This window comes from Bubalus bubalis, chromosome X (assembly GCF_019923935.1).
Source record: "Bubalus bubalis isolate 160015118507 breed Murrah chromosome X, NDDB_SH_1, whole genome shotgun sequence".
In the NCBI taxonomy this organism is placed as follows: domain Eukaryota; kingdom Metazoa; phylum Chordata; class Mammalia; order Artiodactyla; family Bovidae; genus Bubalus; species Bubalus bubalis.
Genome location: NC_059181.1, coordinates 57,546,450 through 57,567,798, shown reverse-complemented (window position 1 = coordinate 57,567,798; position 21,349 = coordinate 57,546,450). Strand labels below are relative to the sequence as shown.

The following is a 21,349-nucleotide window of genomic DNA, read 5'->3' as shown; positions in this document are numbered from 1 at the left end:
AATATACTAGGCCAGATGGTGCTATCTCTAGGAGGCCTGCTTATATGACTGACCCATACAATAGTTCCTGAGAATTTGAGCTTTTGTAAAATATCCCCCATGCTACTAATTGATAAGGTTGTTTCATGTGCCTGGAATACTGAATACGGCTAGATAGTTTCTACAAATGTAATTCACACCAGCTTTCTTCTAGGAACCAGAAATTTTGGTAAGAGTACCTAATCAGTCCTTATTTTAAAAAAATATCTGAGTCTTGAACAAGCTTTGCTAGGCAGGAACACTGTGCATACATTGTTGTATTTACTTGCTGCTGCTGCTGCTAAGTCACATCAGTTGTGTCCGACTCTGCGACCCCATAGACGGCAGCCTACCAGGCTCTGCCGTCCCTGGGATTCTCCAGGCAAGAATACTGGAGTGGCTTGCCATTTCCTTCTCCAATGCATGAAAGTGAAAAGTGAAAGTGAAGTTGCTCAGTTGTGTTCGACTGAGCGACCCCATGGAATAAAGCCTACCAGGATGCTCCATCCATGGGATTTTCCAGGCAAGAGTACTGGAGTGGGTTGCCATTGCCTGCCGGAAGAAGCTTATTCTGTGAAACCCCACCCCTTTAGAAGCCCACATCTAGACTCTTTCATACTCCACCTATTACATCTTTTTCCCTTGCATATAAAACCCTAAAGAATACACACCAAAAAAAAAAAAAAAACTGTTAGAGATGATAAAACAAATTCAACAAAGCTACAGGGTATAAAATCAACACCCCCCCAAAAAAAAAAAAACTTCAGTCCTACTTATATATGCTAGTAATGAACAATTGAAAAAGAAAATTTTTTTAAATCATATATAAAAATTAACTCAAAACAGATCAACAGTCTAAACTTAAAGGCTAAAACTGGGAATTCCTTAGAAGTCTAGTGGTTAGGAGTCAGACCTTTCACTGCCAGGGTCGGGTTTGATTCCTAGTTAGGGAACTAAGATGCTACAAGCTGTGCAGCTCAGGCAAATAAATAAATAAATACTAAAAATATAAAACTCTTGGAAGAAAATACAGGAGGAAAGCTTTATGGCATTAGATTTGGCAATGATTTCTTCTTGGATATGATACCAAAGCACAAGCAACAAAAGAAAAAATATATATAAATTGACCTTAATCAAAATTAAAACCATGCACATCAAAGGACACTATCACAGAGTGAAAAGGCAACCCAATGGATAGAAGAAAATATTTGCAAACCATATGTCTGATAACAGAATAATATCCAGAATATACAAAGAACTCCTACAACCCAACAACAAAAAATAACCCAATTTGTAAAACAGGCAGAGGTGTGAATGAATACTTCTCCAAACAGATAAACAAACAGCCAATGAGCATGTGAAATGCTCAACATCTCTAGCCCTTCAGTTCAGTTCAGTCACTCAGTCATGTCCGACTCTTTGTGACCCCATGAATCGCAGCACGCCAGGCCTCCCTGTCCATCACCAGCTCCTGGAGTTTACCCAAACTCACGTTCTTCGAGTCAGTGTGCCATCCAGCCATCTCATCCTCTGTCGTCCCCTTCTCCTCCTGCCCCCAGTCCTTCCCAGCATCAGGGTATTTTCCAATGAGTCAACTCTTTGCATGAGGTGGCCAAAGTATTGGAGTTTCAGCTTCAGCATCAGTCCTTCCAATGAACACCCAGGACTGATCTCCTTTAGGATGGACTTGTTAGATCTTCTTGCAGTCCAAGGGACTCTAAAGAGTCTTCTCCAACACCACAGTTCAAAAGCATCAATTCTTGGGCGCTCAGCTTTCTTCATAGTCCAACTCTCACATCCATACATGACCACAGGAAAAAACATAGCCTTGACTAGATGGACCTTTGTTGGCAAAGTAATGTCTCTGCTTTTGAATATGCTATCTAGATTGGTCATAACTTTCTTTCCAAGGAGTAAGCATCTTAATTTCACAGCTGCAATCACCATCTGCAGTGACTTTGGAGCCCAAAAAGATAAAGTCTGACACTGTTTCCACTGTTGCCCCATCTATTTCCCATGAAGTGATGGGGCCGGATGCCATGATCTTCGTTTTCTGAATGTTGAGCTTTAAGCCAACTTTTTCACTCTCCACTTTCACTTTCATCAAGAGGCTTTTTAGTTCCTCTTCCCTTTCTGCCATAAGGGTGGTGTCATCTGCATATCTGAGGTAATTGATATTTCTCTCGGCAATCTTGATTCCAGCTTGTGTTTCTTCCAGCCCAGCGTTTCTCATGATGTACTCTGCATATAAGTTAAATAAGCAGGGTGACAATATACAGCCTTGACGTACTCCTTTTCCTATTTGGAACCAGTCTGTTGTTCCATGTCCAGTTCTAACTGTTGCTTCCTGACCTGCATACAGGTTTCTCAAGAGGCAGGTCAGGTGGTCTGGCGTTCCCATCTCTTGAAGAATTGTCCACAGTTTATTGTGATCCACACAGTCAAAGGCTTTGGCATAGTCAATAAAGCAGAAATAGATATTTTTCTGGAACTCTCTTTCTTTTTCCATGATCCAGCAGATGCTGGCAATTTGATCTCTGGTTCCTCTGCCTTTTCTAAAACCAGCTTGAACATCAGGAAGTTCACGGTTCATGTATTGCTGAAGCCTGGCTTGGAGAATTTTGAGCATTACTTTACTAGCATGTGAGATGAGTGCAATTGTGCAGTAGTTTGAGCATTCTTTGGCATTGCCTTTCTTTGGGAAGTGTAAATCAAACCCATAATAAACTAACACTTCACAATGACTAGGGTGACTGTCTTTTTTTTTTTAATATTTATTTATTTGGCTGCACCATGTCTTAGTTGTGGCATGTGAGATCCAGCTTCCTGACCAGGGATCAAACCCAGGCCCCCTGCATTGAGAGTGCAGAGTCTCAGCCACTGGACCATTAAGGAAGTCCCTGCTTCTGCTGCTGCTAAGTCGCCTCAGTCGTGTCCAACTCTGTGCAACCCCATAGATGGCAGCCCACCAGGCTCCCCCGTCTCTGGGATTCTCCAGGCAAGAATACTGGAGTGGGTTGTCATTTCCTTCTCCAGTGCATGAATGTGAAAAGTCAAAGTGAAGTTGCTCAGTCGTGTCTGACTCTTAGCGACCTCATGGACTGCAGCCTACCAGGCTCCTCCATCCATGGGATTTTCCAGGCAAGAGTACTGGAGTAGGGTGCCATTTCCTTCTCCAAGGAAGTCCCTAGGGTGACTATTTAAAAAAAAAAGTATTGGAGAGGATGCAGTGATATTGGAACCCTTGTGCACTGTAGTGGAAGTGTAAAATTTTGCAGCTACTTTGGAAAACAGTTTGGTAGTTCCTCAAAAAGTTACCCATATAATTACCTTATGACCCAGCAATTCTACTTATAGGTATATACTCAAAAGAATTGAAAATAGGGATTCAAACAGACACTTGTATACAAATGTTCATAGCAGCATTATACCACCAGTTGCCAAAAGGTAGAAACAACCCAAGTGTCCCTGAACTGATGAATGAATAAACAAAATATAGTGTATATTTACAATGGAATCCTAATCAGCCACAGAAAGGAATGAAGTTCATATACCTACTACAACATGGATGAACCTTGAAATTATTATTCTAAGTGAAAAAAATCAGACCAAATATTGTATGAATACACTTATATGAAATCTCTAGAATAGGCAAATTCATTGAGACAGAAAGTAGCTTAAAGATTATCAGAGGTTAGGAGGAGGGAGGAATGGGGCATTATTGCTTAATGAGTATAAGGTTTCTGTTTGGAGAAATGAAAACATTTTGGAAATAGTGGTGATTGCCACACAATTTTATAAATGTTACATATGTTAGTGAATTATACAGCTAAAATAATTAAAATGACAAACTTCATGTTATACATATTTTACCACAAGAAATAAGAAAAAAAACCATGTGGCTTATCAGTTAAATATACAATTTTCTGCAAATATCTATTCACCTATCCCTTCATTCTCCTTCCTTAAACAGTTCTCTGTGATTCAAGCAGATGTTTTCACAAAAGTTTCCTTCTCAGCGTAAATCTGAGGCACAAGAACTTCAAGGATCTTTAGTGCTAAGCGGTGTTACAGCATCTTTTTGTTAGACAAGGTAGAATCCATTAAATAAATGTTGCCATAGCACCTACTATGTGTTACAACTGTTCTAGGGACAGAGACAGCAGCAAACAAAAGACACTCCGGCCTGCACTGGGTTTCTTTCTAACGTATTTTGGAAACTCTCTCCAGGAGACTGATATGTCTGTGACAACTAGCACAGTAAGAGCAGAGAGACCCAAGAGTGTGACAGACCCAGCTCAATTTGCCTCCCCACCTCTGTGATAGTGATGTGTAGAAATGAGAATACTTTTAGGCAACTGCTCCCACCTGAGAAGGCCTAGAGCAGCCACTCTGATCATTGACTATTTTCCCCCGTAACACTGGAAGCCTTCTGTCATACTGTCTTAGTTCGTTCAGGCTGCCGTAACAAAGTACCACAGGCTGTGCAGCCTATAAACCAGAGAAATTTCTCTCTCCCAGTCCTGGAGGCTGGAAATCCAAAACCAGGGTACAGGCATGTTCCAGTCCTGGTGAGAGTCCTCTTCCAGGTTGCACGCTGCCAACTTCCTGTTGCACCCTCACAGGATGGACAGTTCTCTGGGGCCTCTTTTTAAGGGCACCAATCCCATTCATGAGGGGCTCCACCTTCAACCTAATTACTTCCTAAAGGCCAAACGTCCCATTACCATCATCACCCTGGGAGTTAGGATTTCAACACAGGATTTTTGAGGGGCACAGACATTCAGTCCATAACACATAGCAACAGAGTAACACCTGGAATGTGGTCTTTGGAATACAAATGAGCAGGTATCTTGGCTTCACTTGGATTCAAGGGCCCAAGGCCAATCTAGCATAGGAAAAGGGATTCTTATAAACTGACAACCTCACCCCTTACAGCTGTACACTGGAGTTTGGAGCCAAAGCCCCAGCTAATAATAAAGGGTTACTTTGCTTTGTTTTATACTCTGGGCATGAATTTCCCTCAATGACCTCCTGGAAGCAGGTGATCAGGGCAGAATCCAGGTTCCCCTCTATCCTAGCCAAATACATCCTCAACCTATTGATCCTATCCTTCAATAGATCCCCATTTACCAATCTCAAATGTGTGACCCTAAACAAATGAGGTACTAAACCTAACTTTCAATTTATTCCTCTGGCAAAATGGGACCAATAATACAGTCTTCATTACATTTTCTGTTAAGGTTATATGGCTTAAACTATGCAAAATAATATGGTGCTTGACCATGATAGCAGGTATTCAATAAACAGGTGCTATTTTTTACCGCATTTATTTAATTACAAGCAGTGTAGTGAATGAATTTAAAGGATCAAAACAAATATTCTATAGCAGTGAGTTTCAAATTTCAGTATTTAAAATCCCTGGTAATGCATTGAATGACAGATTTCTGGGCCTCACTGAGACATTCTCAATCAGTCTGGGGCCAGACCTGCCATTTTTAACAAGCTCTCCAGGCGATGCTGATAGGTTCATTGAAGCAACCTCATAAAACTCGAGATGAACGCCCTTTTCAAACTGGACCACTTGAAAATTTACTTTATCAACAACCAACAACAAAAATGCGTAAAAATCTTACTACGTTTCTTTTCTGGATTACATATGACAAAGTATTAATCAAATACTTAAGCAGAGATTGGCTAGCTGCTTTCCAAACCTGTTCCTCATACTCCAACTAGACTACATCTTCCTGCCTCCCTTCCAGTTCAATGTGGCCTCGTGACCAAATTCTGTCCAACAGAAACAGCAAAGCAATGTGCACCACTTCCAGGTTTAGTATGTAAGTCTTCCCCTTATGATCTTCTTCTCTGTCCTTCCTTCATGGGCTGGAGGGGGAGGATTCCAACGGCCCAAGGGACAGATAAGCCACAAAATGGAAGGCGCCTGGTCCCTGAATCACCACTACATGGAGACCCACCTGCCAGATCCCTGCACTGGCCCACTGCATGAGAAAGAAATGAAGTTTTCTCAAGTTAGGCCATGGAAATTTGGGGTTGGTCTATTATAACATCTAGCATTACCCTAATACAGATATCTACATTGATTAAAAGAGAGGGAGCAAGCTTTAACCAAAAGAGAAAAGTCCCCTAACATATATGCCCTTCTAAGTGAACAGAGGCAGTTTTTCAAAAGACATGTGAATCTGAAAATCAAACCAAAACACTGAAATGAAAAGGAAGTTACAGATTCTCAAGTCATGTAAGCCTAACCATTTCATGAAACCTACTGTTAGAGTTTCACAGTGTCACAGAGAGTTTAATGAGAGTAACAGATGGTTTATCCTCACATGGTAGAAGAGTGAGAGAATCTGGTCTCTTCTTATAAGGGCACCGATCCCATCATGGAGACTCCACCTTCATGACCCCTTCTAAATCTAATTTACTCCCAAAGATCCCACCTCCAAAGACCATCACACTGGGGAATGGGACTTCAACATATGAATTTTTGAGAGAACACAATTCAGTCACTTATCCTGCCTTTCTGCTTCCCCTGACATAGACAGACTTTTGGAAGAAACCAGGAAAACTGTCTTACAGATTGTCCCATATTTTGGATATGTCTGTTTTCACACGGTATTTTATAACTTATTTCCCTATCCCCTATATTTCCTATCAACTGGAAGATGCCCCTAAAACCTCCATTAGATTCAGATGAAGCATCTAAAGGATGAATACCACACAGGTAAAGCTGTCTGCTTCCTCTTGTAACACAACAGGAGGCACATAATACTGGACAGTTCCATGAGGATCAAGGATAAATTTGATGACCTGGTTATAAGATGCTGACTGCCAGACCCCCTCTACTGTAAAGGCACCTTTTTTCCTTTGTGATAGATAAGTAATCTGTGGTGTGATATTCAACACCATGCAAGTACCATGTTCCCCCACAATCTCTCACCTATGGCTCTGGAATTCATTGAAAATCCTTGCCAAAGTTAATTGTCTTTGGGGGTTGTGAAATGGTGATTTCTAATTACATCATTCCAAAAAGGCTCTAAGAAATGCTTTCAGGAAATATCATTTTTCTAACTTTAAGATACATTTTACTTCCATTTATAACTTTTAAGTAACAAATGCTACCTAACCACATAACTGATCTGTTTCTAATGCATTTTTTGCTATAAAAAAGTTGTTTGCTTTATTTTTTAAATGTTTCAATTGTAAAAGTAATGGTCAGTGTTATAGAAAGTTCAGGCCATTCAGAAGAGTATAAAAGGAAAAGTAACATCTCCCTTTCCTCCCTCCCAACAACTGATCCCACTGTCAAAGTTTGTGCCTCTTTCCAGAGATGCACACATGTTATATGTAAATGTATATATATCATGTTTATGTATTTATATCATTATATATATATGTATATATATATATATACAGGACTTTAAAAAAATAAATGAAATGCTATACATACTGCTTTGTGCCTTGTTTTTTCCACAACACTAAGTGAGCTGCCTTAAAAGGACATCTCAAAACACCTTTTTCCCAACTGCACAGTATTCCTTAGTGGGAATATGCTGTAGTTTAACCAGTTCCTTCTTAATGAGTATTGCAACTTGTTCTTGCTGCAATGAATATTGTCATCTATATAATGTAACACGCTAATGTGATTATTTCTAAAAAATAAAGCCCAAGAATGGAGACTGCTGGATAAAAAAGTAGAACAGCTACCTTATAAATTCTTTTCTAAGTATTAACAAATGGCACACAAAAAATTACAATGTATACCTATGGCTGATTCATGTTGATATTTGACAGAAAACAACAAATTCTGCAAAGCAATTATCCTTCAATTAAAAAGTAAATAATTTTTTTAAAAAAGAAAATGACAATTCTCATCACTCCCACTAACTGTATCCTAATGCCTTTTAAAATTACAGCAGGACTCTACCCAAGTAGCAATGCTGGCCAAATAATCACAAGTCTAAATTGAAAATGAGAACTAATATTTACCAAGTAAGTAGCAGACACACTGCACTTGACCTTTACAATATCACAATAACAAAAATTCTGTGAGGTGAGTGACACTGTCTCCATTTTTGAAAAAAGGAAACTAAGGTTCAGAGAGCTTGCCCAGTGTTGGACAGCTTTACAAGTAAGAGGGCCAGCATTTGAACCCAGGGCATCTGGTACCAAACTGAGACTATACAGAGCTTCCCAATTAACCAGGAAGAGTGTGGTTCTGAAATGTTTGCTCACAAGTTCAAATGTTAATTTCACATTACTGCAAAAAGCCATAATTTCCCCTTTCAGACTTTGCCTATGAACCCTCCCTCAGCCTGTGCTTAGCAATCCAGCACCAGCAAAACAACAACGAGCCCACAGTCCATGGAACCTGGAAGGTTCTGACCAACACATACTTGAAAAGATGATAGGTGTGGAGGAGGGGCAAGCGAGAAGCAGGTGGTAGGCTAGCATGACGAAGTTAGATATTTTGGACCCATATCAGCTGTCACAAAAACATTATGGGGAAAGTGGAACTACACACGAGAGAGAACCACAATTAACTGACACAGTCTGTTTATGCCACCTTCCCTCTTCAAACACTTGCTATTTCTGCTGCACAAACACAAGGGGCTTGGTAACTTTAGGATGGCACTTAATCACGTACAGAGCCAGACAGCCAGGAGCTCCCTGCACTGACAAAACAGGTTAGACTGATGCCAGGCGAGCGCCTTGTCCGCTGCCCTGCAGCCCTCATCACAGGGTCTGGCGGGGTTGGGGGCGGCTCCCTTCAAGGTCCCTGGAGAGTCCAGTCTATAGTCACCTTCCCTGTAGCTGCCTTGACCAGTGGTCAGGGAGGAGGAGTGCTTCTAACAGTCCCTTGGTGGGTGGTGGAATTCCTTTCCATTTAAGTGCTAAGTATTCACAGCGTGTCTCTTACAGTCCTTAGGTCCTTTGGGATCTATCTGTGCACACCACTCCTAAAGTACATCAACTCTTCTTTGGAGACAATGAGATAAAAGGAGAAAGGAAAAAGAGGGAAAACTTCCCCCCTTTCCCAGTTATGTCTCCATTCCAGACCCAGAGCTCCGAGAAAGTTCCACGGGTACAGCCGACAACTGAAAAGTCACAGAAAATTAATAGCAATTTGATTTAAATAGGGAGTAGTGGGCATCAAACTGGATGATTTGAGGAGTATCTTAAAATGCCACAAGAATGCCACAGAATGGAAGTATGGACATGCTATGAAGTGATTCCACTTCCAAAGTTCAAAAAAAAAAAAAAAAAACAAACACAAAAGTATATAAAGTGATGTCTTCCCTCCCACCCCTACGTTCCACCTACCTTCTTCCTCCCCTACAAGGAAACCAATGGTGTTAGGCTATTGCATATCCTCCTAGAGATATTTTATGACTATACCAGCAAATACACATATTAACACAATTTATTTTAATATATTACCATATATTAACACATTGTTTATATATATATATATATATATATATACACACACACCACAATTTATTTTAAATATTAAAGCTTTTCCTCTCAAAGTACCACTTAAGCATTTTTTAAAGTGCCAGGAATTAGATTTTTTTCATTTCAAGGTAAAAGTTTTTAAATTCACAGTTGAAGTCTTTCACTCATGAAAACCTACCAACATTTAAAAGTTAAATTGGTTATCTCCATAAATTAACTTGGGCACCCAGTACACAGCAGATACTTAACAAATGTTTCCTTAGATCATTTTGCCCTTTATTACTCAGAGGACACTCACTTCCTCTACTAATATCAAGAAATGAAATCTGATGTCTTTCTACTGAGAAAGAGAAGTCCTGAAATCTGCACTGCATTCACTTAAGTATTCAAAGATTTTCATATTCAATTTTTTAAAATCAGAATTCCTATCCCTTAAGTGTGTGTATGTATGTATGTGTGTGTATATATATATATATATTAGTTTGCTAATCAAATGACATCAGAATTCAGATTTGGGGCTGAGGGTGTGGAACTTAAAACAGAAGACTAAATATCTCTTAGAGAAAAAGAAATATTTTCTCTCAGTTATAGGCAATCCACATCAAAATATTAATATTTGGCAGAATCTAGGACATCACACATTGACAAACAAATTTCTTACTGCGTTTCAAAGTAACACTAAAAGCCAAAGACACAGAAGAAAATTACAGAGAATGCTATGAGAGGATGTTGCCTTTTCTGAACATCATCAATTAAACAAGATTTCCGTAACACAAAGTGAAACAGTACACTGGTAGCACAATCCCAATGACTAAGAGATTGAGATGAGTTTAAAAAGTACATATCCACAACGGAAAATTCTATTGTTGTTTTCAAGCCTTAAGATAAAGGTGACTGAGCTCCTGAGAACATGGAGTACTCCTCAGAAAATATATTTTTAAATCTCATTTTCCATGCACTTGGAGCATATATTTATGAGCCCATCCAATCTACCTTCTAAAAGTATTTCACACTGTACTTTAATGAATTGTATCTAGGAGCTATAAAATAAAAATATTTTTATGGCTAAAGGCAATGCTCATTTGCTCAGAGTCAACCGCCTGAAATGACATGTTTCAACTCCCCACTCTGCTATCAGCTCAGGAAACCTTCGAGCTTACCTGCTTTAGCCTGGGTATCAGTCATTTGTCACAGATTGATACAAACCACAAACCTCAAGAATGGCCAGGTTTTTTGTTCACATCTGTAATTTGCAATAACTAAACTCAGTTTTAGACCTGGTCCTGCTTCAATTCAAGATCTGTTTAGGCCAGGTCTCTTTAAAACCTAGTGGGCTCCTGGAGAGCACTTCATAACCTTGGTGACCATAAGCCAGGGCTGTCAACAATCAAGCACCATGAGTAAGTAAGGCCCAGGGCCAAGGGTAACTGTCACATTAAAGATTAACGTTTTCACTTTCCATTCTCTATCACAGAATCCTGAATGGAAATTGAGTGGAGAGATCCCTCCAGTATAACTGATGAAGTCAAATGTTTCCTACTGGGAACAGTCATTAAGTGGACTCATCTATTTCACATGAGGATGCCAACCTGGGCCTTAACTCCATTGAATTAAATTCAAAAGGAGAATACTTGGTTCCCGTTTGAAGTCATGTCATGGTGGGCAGGTGTGAGGGTGGAGGGGGTGGCATGGCAGGGGAAGAGGGATGATTCAGATTGTGGCTGACATCCATGCAGTGACGCCAAGATTTGTGCTGACCCTTGTGTATGTAATACACCATGTGCCATTAAACTCAAAAACGGATGATGGCATAGTCCATCTTTCACAAGAAAAGGCTGACTCCAGAATTAAAACCACTACTTTTCCTCTTCATACACCCTTAAACGTATCTTCAAAGCAGCGTCCTTGTTACAATCGGAGGAATGCAAAAGCTCCTCTTCTCCTAAAGAAAGCAAGTGGGTATAACTTCCCACTTGGACACAAGGGTGGGAGGCGTGCCCATCTTCCCGACTAGGCCCGCCATGGCGGTACATCACCGTAGGTCTTGGACCACGCTCACCTTTCACAGTGCTTCAAGCTCCGACTTTATTTACATGACATCCGGGAACACAGATGTCAGAACTGGGCGCCCACCCAGGTTGACCATTGATGTGGCATCCACCAAGCCCCGTCAGCTCTTACCCACCCTCACGGTGGCCTGCCTCCTGGGGCAGAGCGATCCCTAGGAGGTCACCCCCTCCTGCCCCGGCACACACATCCTGTGGAGCTGAACTGGGGCTGGGGGTGGGGGCGCGAGGGGTGGGGTGCGAAGCTGAAACAGAACCGATTGGACTGAACCAGACCACCCCGGTGCCTTTCATTTTCCCGGTTCCCCCTGGAAGAAACGTCGAAATGAGGTGGAATTCATTTTCATGGTAATAGGGAGCCGGAAAATGCAGACAGTTGACCTTGGGAGCCGAGACCGTCTCAGCGGGAAACGGAAAAGAAACGAAACACGTCGGCAAGTGAAGGGGGAGCACAAGGCGGCGCCGGGCGGGGAAGGGGTGGGGAGAAGCACAGCAGCCCGGGTGCCCGAGGGGAGTAGGGGACGGTGGGCGAGGGTGCAGGGTGTGCTCACCGTAGATCATGGCCAGCCCGGTCTCGTGCAGGAAGCGAACCCGGCGGTGCTTGAAAAGCCAGATGGTGAGGATGGTGAGCGTGAGCAGCAGGATGAAGGTGAGCAGGCTCACGCTGTCCTGCCGGTGGCTCTCCTCTGCCTCCTTCTCCGTGGCGAGCTCCTCCATGGCGCTGCTGTCCTCAGCCGCCGCCCCAGAGGAGGAGGCCGCGGCCGCCCCGCGCAGCCCCCGACCCAGCAGCAGCGGGAGCAGCGGCATCAGCAGCAGCCGCGGTGGCAGCGCCCGGGCCGCCCGCCCCGGGCCGAGGCGCGCCGCGTCACCAGGCTCCATGGCCCCAGCGCCGCCCGCGCCTCCTGCACGCTGGGACCGGCAGCCCGCGCCGTCGGCAGCTTCCCCTGGCGCCACCGACCTGCCCGAGTAGCCGCGGCCGCTGCAGCTCCTCCTCCAGCTCGCGCCGGGCAGGGACCGGGGACGCGCCGGGAGTCGCGCTGGGGGAGGGGCGCACGCAGTGCGCAAGATCCCCAAGCACCGCCCCCCGCCCGCGTACCTGTCCGGACCCCGCCGCGCCGCGTCCCCCCCCCGCCCCAACCCAGTCCCGCCGCCCTTCCCCCCTCCAGCGAGGTCGCCTGTCGCCCTCTAGCCCCCGGGCCAAGCCGCGGGCCCTTCTCGTCACTGCGCTCCTCCCTCGGTCCCGGGGTACCTGGCCAGGCCATCTGCGCTCGCGGGGCCGCTTTCTGGGCACTCGCCGCCGCGCTTCGTAAATGGGACGCCAGAGGTCGCCCGTGCCTGGCAAGAGCATCTTGGATGTGCGGTCTCAATTCCTGTGTCTGGGGCCACTCGAAGTGTTTGATCCCCGGCCAGTGTGTAGCCGCTCTGGTAAAAGTGGCGGTTCTGGAGGAGCCCAGGAACCTTGAAGCCACGGTACCCCCGTACACCTCTCTTCCCGCATCTCTCAGAGTGACTTCCAGCATTCCGGGCTTCCCAGAATCCATCAGGCTTAATTCAAACAAACCTCTGCTTTAGCCTGACCCAAAGTGAGAACCAATAAGGGATTAAAATGAGGGAGCAGTGTTAAAAATAGCACCCTCATCACTTGGCAAGTAGAGGGACTTCTTTTTCTGCACCTAACCCTCAGGGAAGCAGATTGAACCAAAAGGAACTGGACACTTGCCCTTCTGGGAGGATGAGCAGCAGGTGGTTCAGTCAGTTCAGTGGCTCAGTCATGTCTGACTCTTTGCGACCCCATGGACTGCAGCACACCAGGCTTCCGGTCCATCACCAACTCCGGGAGCTTGCTCAAACTCATGTCCATCAAGTCAGTGATGCCATCCAACCAGCTCATCCTCTGTTACCCCCTTCTCCTTCTGCCTTTAATCTTTCCCAGCACCAGGGTCTTTTCCAATGAGTCAGTTCTTGGCATCAGGTGGCCAAAGTATTGGAGTTTCAGCTTTAGCATCAGTCCTTCCAATGAATATTCAGGACTGATTTCCTTGAGGATTGACTGGTTGGATCTCCTTGCTGTTCAAGGGACTCTCAAGAGTCTTCTCCAACACCACAGTTCAAAAACATCAATTCTTTGCCTCTCAGCCTTCTTTATGGTCCAAATCTCACATCCATATGTGACTACTGGAAAAACCATAGCTTTGACTATGGACCTTTGTTGCCAAAGTAATGTCTCTGCTTTTTAATATGCTGTCTAGGTTGGTCATAGCTTTTCTTCCAAGGAGCAAGTCTCTTTTAATTTCATGCCTTCAGACATCATCTGCAGTGATTTTGGAGCCCAAGAAAATAAAGTCTGTCACTGTTTCCATTGTCTCCCCATCTATTTGCCATGAAATAATGAGACTGGATGCCTTGATCTTCGTTTTTTTGAATGTTGAGTTTTAAGTCAGCTTTTTCACTCTCCTCTTTCACTTTCATCAAAAGGCTCTTCAGTTCCTCTTTGCTTTCTGCCATAAGGGTGGTGTCATCTGCATATCTGAGGTTATTGATATTTCTCCCAGCAATCTTGATTCCAGCTTGTGTTTCATCCATTTTGATGATGTACTCTGCATATAAGTTAAATAAGCAAGGTGACAATAAATGAGGCGGAATTACCTTGGTGGCCCTTTTATGTTGACCTCCTGATAGCCCAGGGAGTTTTTGATGATTCTTAAGACCAGGCCCAGCTCCGTCAAAAAAAAAAAAAATTCATAAAGTGAACTCTGAATGATAAAGCCTCTCGGAACAAATCCTCAGGAACTAGAATTTTTCAATCCACCTTATTCTCCTGGTCAAGGAAGGAAAGACAGATGGAATTAATAAATCACTGAATTCCCAGTGCCTAGCTCTGTGCTCGTGTTTGCTGAAGCACTCGGAAATCTATGCCAACTTTCCGTATTTTTTCTCCCAGAGGAGTTTGCATTTTTACGAGGATTCATTGAAGAAAGCAAAGCTTAACTAAAAAGAGTAATAAGGGCAGAGATGGCTTCAGGTAGGAAAGATATTTGGAGCACTGCAGATTTCCTGATTCCCCTTCAAGTCCCTTCTGCCAAGCCTGTTTAGTACCTTCTTTGCAGCAAGAGAATCTCTTAGTCTAGATTTTAGCTAGCATCTTTCAATATTCCTCCAGCCTGTCACACAACCTCTACAAAGTCTATATACCTTGAAGTCTCATGGAAGTTCCCAATGAAATTGCAAACACTCGAGAAAGTTAACCAATGGGAAAACTTGATCTAATTTCTAGAGACTCACTAAAATCCATTTTGCTGAAAATTGGCCATACTGATCCTAAAATTTGATATTCAACCTCATAGATTCCCAAAGGTCAAGGAAAGAGCTTCTCTCTGTAATTCACACTGAGAACAACTTAGGATCTACCTTAAAAGTACAGATTTCATAGTATTTACAACAGATTGTATTGTCTAAAAGTGCCAGAAACCATGTTTCCAATCTCACATATTTTTCCAGAACCTTTCCACTCCCCCATTAAGATATGGCATCTATGTTCACTCCTTGAACCTTGGTAGACCCTTACAACCACCTCAAAGAACAGAAGTTTGAAACTTGGAAAGTTACATCATAGAAGGCAATCTGGTTCCTGCCTAGCTCACTCTTACACTCTTGCTCTCCACTCACTTTGGAGCCCTGAGCTTCCATGTAAGAAATCTGGACCATAATGAGATATCACCACCTGTCAGAATGGCTATTATCAAAAATGCAAGAATAACAAATGTTGGTGAAGATGTGGAGAAAAGGGAACCTTTGTGCACTGTTAGTGGGGATGTAAATTCCACCATGTCTATAGTGGTGAAGCCACTATGGAAAACAGTATGAAGAGTCCTCAAAAAACTAAAAATAGGGTTATCATATGATCCAGCAATCCCACTTCTGGATATATATTCAAAGAAATTGAGATCAGGTCTTGTCAAGATACCTGCAGCCCCATGTTCATTGCAGCATTACTCACAATGCAAAGATATGGAAACAACCTAAGTATCAACAGATGAATGGATAAAGAAGATGTGATATATATATATATATATATAGCAATATGTAATATTCCATGGTATATATATATATATATATATATATATATATATATATATATACCATGTTATTCAGCCATGAGAAAGAAGGAAATCCTGCCATTTGCAACAACATGGATGAAATTTGAGGGCATTATGCTAAGTGAAATAAGTCAAGAGAAAAACAAATACTGTATGATCTTACTTATATGTAGAATCTAAAAAAAGCCAAATTGATAGAACAGAGTATAGTGCTGGTTACCAGGGACTGGGGACATCGAAGAGATGGAGAGATGTTGGTCAGAGAGTGTAAACTTCCAGTTATAAGATGAACAAGTTCTGAGAATCTAATGTACAGCATGGTGATCATAGATAATAATACTGTACCATATACTTGAAAGTTGCTAAGAGAGTAGAGCTTAAATGTTTTCACCACAAAAAAGAAGGGGTACTTATGTGACAGGATGGAGATATTAGCTAGTGGTACAGTGGTGATCATATTGCAATGTATATCAAATCAACATGTCATATTCCTTAAACTTCAGTTCAGTTCAGTCAGTCATGTCCAACTCTTTGCGACCCCATGAATCGCAGCATGCCAGGCCTCCCTGTCCATCACCAACTCCCAGAGTTCACTCAGACTCACGTCCATCGAGTCAGTGATGCCATCCAGCCATCTCATCCTCTGTCATCCCCTTTTCCTCCTGCCCCCAATCCCTCCCAGCATCAGAGTCTTTTCCAATGAGTCAACTCTTCGCATCAGGTGGCCAAAGTACTGGAGTTTCAGCTTCAGCATCATTCCTTCCAAAGAACACCCAAGGCTGATCTCCTTTAGAATGGACTGGTTGGATCTCCTTGCAGTCCAAGGGACTCTCAAGAGTCTTCTCCAACACCACAGTTCAAAAGCATCAGTTCTTCGGCGCTCAGCCTTCTTCACTGTCCAACTCTCACATCCATACATGACTTACACAGTGTTATATATCAATCATATCTCAATAAAGCTGGAAATTTTTTTTAAAAAAAGAAATCTATCTATCTTGACGTTTTCATGCTGGAGAAACCATGGAGAGGCCACATAGCAGTAGAGATGAATACAACTGAAGCCCCAGCTTTCTGAGTGTTCCCAGACCAAATGCCACACACATGAATGAGTGAGCCTTCTGATTATTTTATCCTCAGCCACCATTTTACTATAAATATATGAGAGACCCTCCCCAAGGAAGAATCATCTAGCTAAGCCTAATCAATGCTTTAATCTATAATAATAACATGATTTGTGTTATCTTAAGCTACTAAATTTAAAGGTGATTTCTTCCACAGCAATAGATAACTAGGGACTTCCCTGGTAGTCCAGTGATTAAGATTCCATGCTTCTACTGCAGGGGGTGCAGGTTTGACCCCTGTTTGGGAACTGAGATCCTACATGTTGCATGGTGCAAGCCGCCACCCCCAAAAAAAAAAAGTATTAATAACCGGGAGAGTATTTATAGTATAAAGTGGTTGCCTCAGGTAGAGTATGAAAAGAATAGCACCAACTATTCACAAATATATACCAAAGAAAACACTTCATTATCTATACATATTTATATATGAAAACTAATGTATACAAGGGATATGATTATACAAGGGTTCTGATTCCAGTTAACACAGAATAATCACACTCAACCCATTATCTCCCACTGAGTGAAACTATAAGACCTGAACAGAGTGCATAGAGCAGCTATTCAAGAACTGTTAAAAAAAAAAATACATTGTACCAAGCAAGTTGAGGGAAAAAACCAGAATTCAAAGTGAAATAATTAGTAGTGGCTTTACCATTTTTTCCCTCCAGTAGCCATGGACTGGACTGAAAGCAGCCCAAAACCCAGTAGGGGGCACACTGGAAAGAGCAGGAAATACATCTCCTAATATTCAGAGAAAATAGGGAAGTACACCAGGTTGTTTCTCCATTCTCTCACACCCTAGCCAACAGGCAATCCCCTTTCAACAGCTGAATCAACCATGACAATGGAAGCAGGAGTACTCTCAAGTGCCTGAAATGGTGAGGGAAAGGGGAATCTTTCCTCTCTGATTGGAGTATCTGTGGCCCCAAGACAGTGGGGCCAACCCCAAATTTATATATATTTTCTCTCTTTGCCCTCCTACTGCTTGGGTAAAGTTGCAGAAAGTGAACAGCAGAGAGAAGTAAATAAAGACTCAGATTTTTTACCAAAGAATTGAAAAGGGGAACTCCAAGGTACTGCAGAGTACCAGGGATTGTGGAGAGGGAGATGCTCAGAAAAACAACCTTATTCCATTGTTTTATGAGCTCCTAGATTCACCACAACCTGCATGTGGATATGATCCTACCTTAAAAACCAAAGACTGGTAACTCAACTAAGAAACAGATCTCCAACCAGATCTAGACTAGGCACTGGATGAAAACCATATGTGTGTGTGTGTGCACACTACTTGTTCAGTCATGTCTGGCTGTTTGCGACCCCATGGAATGTAGCCTGCCAGGCTCTCTGTCCATGGAATTCTCCAGGTAAGAATACTAGAGTGGGTTGCCATTTTCTTCTCCAAGGGGTCTTCCTGACTCATGGATCAAACCTGGGTCTCCCGCATTGCAGGCAGATTCCTTACTGTCTGAGCCACCAGGGAAGCCCTAAATAGCACAGCAAAACTTTTGAAAATTGAATTCATTTTGGAGCCATGATCCACAAAAGGCAGGTCACAACTTAAGATCTGGACCCAACCATGTCGACTACAAGCTAAAACAAAAATATGAATATGTCCCCATGGGATTAAAACAAGATAAAAAACCCCATAACATAATATTAAAAATGTCCAGACTGCACCCCAAAATTATTTAGCATTCGAAGAACCATGAGAATCTCAACTATTGATTGTCTATTCAAAAGGCAATCAACAGACAACAATGCTGAGATGACATATGACATAAATGTTGGAATTATCTAAAAAAGACTTTTAAAAAGCTATTATAAAAATGCTCCAACAACCACTCCTCCACTTTTTGGCTAAGATCAAGTGTAAAAATGTTCCAACAATTTAAAGCAAACAATCTTGAAATGAATATAAAGCTAGTAAGTCTCAGCAAAGGAGTAAACAATTTTAAAAGATCCTAATAGTAATGTTATAATTGAAAAATATAAATAATTGAAATTTTTAAAGGTGAATAAATAGGCTCAGTAGCAGAATGAAGGTGAGTCAGTAAATTTGAAGATAGATCAATAGAAAGTACCCAACTTGAACAACGGAGAGGAAATTCTGAGAAATACATTGATATGTTGTTCATTCACTAAATCTTATCTGACTCTTTGCAACCCCATGGACTGCAGCATGCCAGGCTTTCCTGTCCTTCATTATGTCCCAGAGTTTGCTCAAACTCATGTCCATTGAGTTGGTGATGTCACCAACCATCTCATCCTCTGTTGTCCCCTTCTCCTCCTGCCTTCAATCTTTCCCAGTATTAGGATCTTTTCCAATGAGTCAGTTCTTGACATCAGGTGGCCAAAGTATTGGAGCTTCAGCTTCAGCATCAGTCCTTCCAATGAATATTGAGGGTTAGTTTCCTTTAGGATTGCCTGGTTTGATCTCCTTGCTGTCCAAGGGACTTCATAAAGACCTGTAGGATAATAGCAAAAGGTCTAACATTCCAGTGTTTGGAGTCCCAGGACAGGAGAAAGAGTGTGACACAGGAAAGAAAGTATGTGAGCATATAATAACTGAAAACATTCCAAAGTTAGCAAAAGAAGTAAACCTACAGATTCAAGCACTTAAACAAACTGCAAAAGGACAAACTCAAAAGAATCAATGTCCACACAAATTATATTTAAACTATTGAAAAGAAAAACAAAGAAAATATTTATATATTTAAAGCAAATATTTATAAATATATTTTATATATAAATTTATATTTATTTAAATGTAAATATTTATACATTACATTTAGAATAATGACAATTCAAATGACTATGAGAGTCCCTTGGACTGCAAGGAGATCAAACCAGTCAATCCTAAAGGAAATCAGTCCTGAATATTCATTGGTAGGACTGATGCTAAAGCTGAAGCTCCAGTACTTTGGCCACCTGATGCCAAGAACTGACTCATTGGAAAAGATCCTAATACTGGGAAAGATTGAAGGCAGGAGGAGAAGGGGACGACAGAGAATGAGATGGTTGGTGACATCACCAACCATCCTACTGCTTGGGTAAAGTTGCAGAAAGTGAACAGCAGAGAGAAGTAAATAAAGACTCAGATTTTTTGCCAAAGAATTGAAAAGGGGATCTCCAAGGTACTGCAGAGTACCAGGGATTGGTACACAGTACCAATGTACATGGTACATGTGGATGGACATGAGTTGAGCAAGCTCCAGGAGTTGGTGATGTTCAGGGAAGCTTGGCATACTGCAGTCCATGGGGTCGCAAAGAGTCGGGCATGACTTAGCAAACGAACTGTACTGAACTGATGGATTTCTCATCAGAAACCAACATGATCATAAAGAAGTGTACAACATTTTTAAAGTGCTGAAAGAACCATCCACCCCAAATAATATATCCAGCAAAACTAGCTTTCAGGAATACAGTGAAATAAAGACAGTCTCTGAAGAAGGAAAACACTGCCAACCAACCTGCTATAAAAAGATGGCTAAGAGAAGCTCTTCTTCTCTTTAAAATAGGCTCATTCATTTGAAACAAAAAGGATAACATGATCTAATGGGATTTTTAATGTATGTAGATGTAATACACAAATAGCCATAACATAAAGGAGTGGGAGGATAACATACTATATGTTAGTATGGTTTATATATTCCACTTGAATTGGTAAAATATTGATTCTGGGTAGGTTGTAAAAATTTAAGTATGTATGTTGTATCCCCTAGAATATACAAAGAGATAAAAAAATATGTAAAATACAATAGATAGACTAAATAGAATATTAAAAAGTGTTCAAAGAAACCCAAAAAGAGGAAAGGGGAAATGGAGGGGAAAAAAACAGAGAGAACAAAAGAAAACAAATAATGAAAGGGCAGACCTAAATCCAAACATATAAATAACTACATTAAATGTAAATGGTCTAAACAAATCAATTAAGAGTGTCATAATCATTATGACAAGATAGGTAAAAAACCAGGACCCTAAAATAAGTACCTAGAAATCACTTCAAGCACAGAAGCCAGCAAAGAGCGGCCTTGGAGCAGAACTGGGAGCTGGGGAAGGGCTGTTGGTTTATCACACCCAAGAAGGCACAATTGTGCAGAAGCAAAAGCTTGAGAAAAACCTGGAGGTTGGAAGCCAAAAGAGCATCAGATATGATGTGATGAAAGCCAGCACCAGGCTGGCCAAGAAGCTAGCACTGTTGAAGACCCTCACCAAGAAGGCAGCAACTTGCTCCTCCACCAAGACACCTTCCTAAGAATGCTGTCCCAGAAGAAGCCATCACCGCAGCCCCCTCCTCTTTGCTCAGACCTGTGCTGGTAACTCCATAGGGAGGAGGGGCCTCACTCTGGAGAGCCTTGAGTTGTGCCTTGAACTTTAATGGGGGCCTGGCCCAAAAGCCTCTTGATGAAAGTGAAAGTGGAGAATGAAAAAGTTGGCTTAAAGCTCAACATTCAGAAAACGAAGATCATGGCATTTGGTCCCATAACTTCATGGGAAATAGATGGGGAAACAGTGGAAACAGTGTCAGACTTTATTTTTCTGGGCTCCAAAATCACTGCAGATGGTGACTGCA

General features: G+C 41.9%; 1 protein-coding gene across 3 annotated transcripts in view; it reads right to left on the bottom strand.

Annotated features, from left to right (window-relative positions):
• Nucleotides 1-12,651, bottom strand: part of SLC9A7 (solute carrier family 9 member A7) — a 174,907-nt gene extending 162,256 nt beyond the window's left edge. For 2 of the 3 annotated variants that reach the window (XM_025276766.3, XM_025276767.3), the window contains exon 1: nt 12,110-12,649. In XM_025276766.3, coding sequence (XP_025132551.1) covers nt 12,110-12,437 — 328 coding nt within the window. In that variant the 5' untranslated portion in view covers nt 12,438-12,649. Of the gene's footprint in view, nt 1-12,109 lie in introns of all 3 variants that reach the window. The other variant, XM_025276768.3, reaches the window with a different exon arrangement.
• Between the last annotated feature and the right edge of the window lie 8,698 nt (nt 12,652-21,349).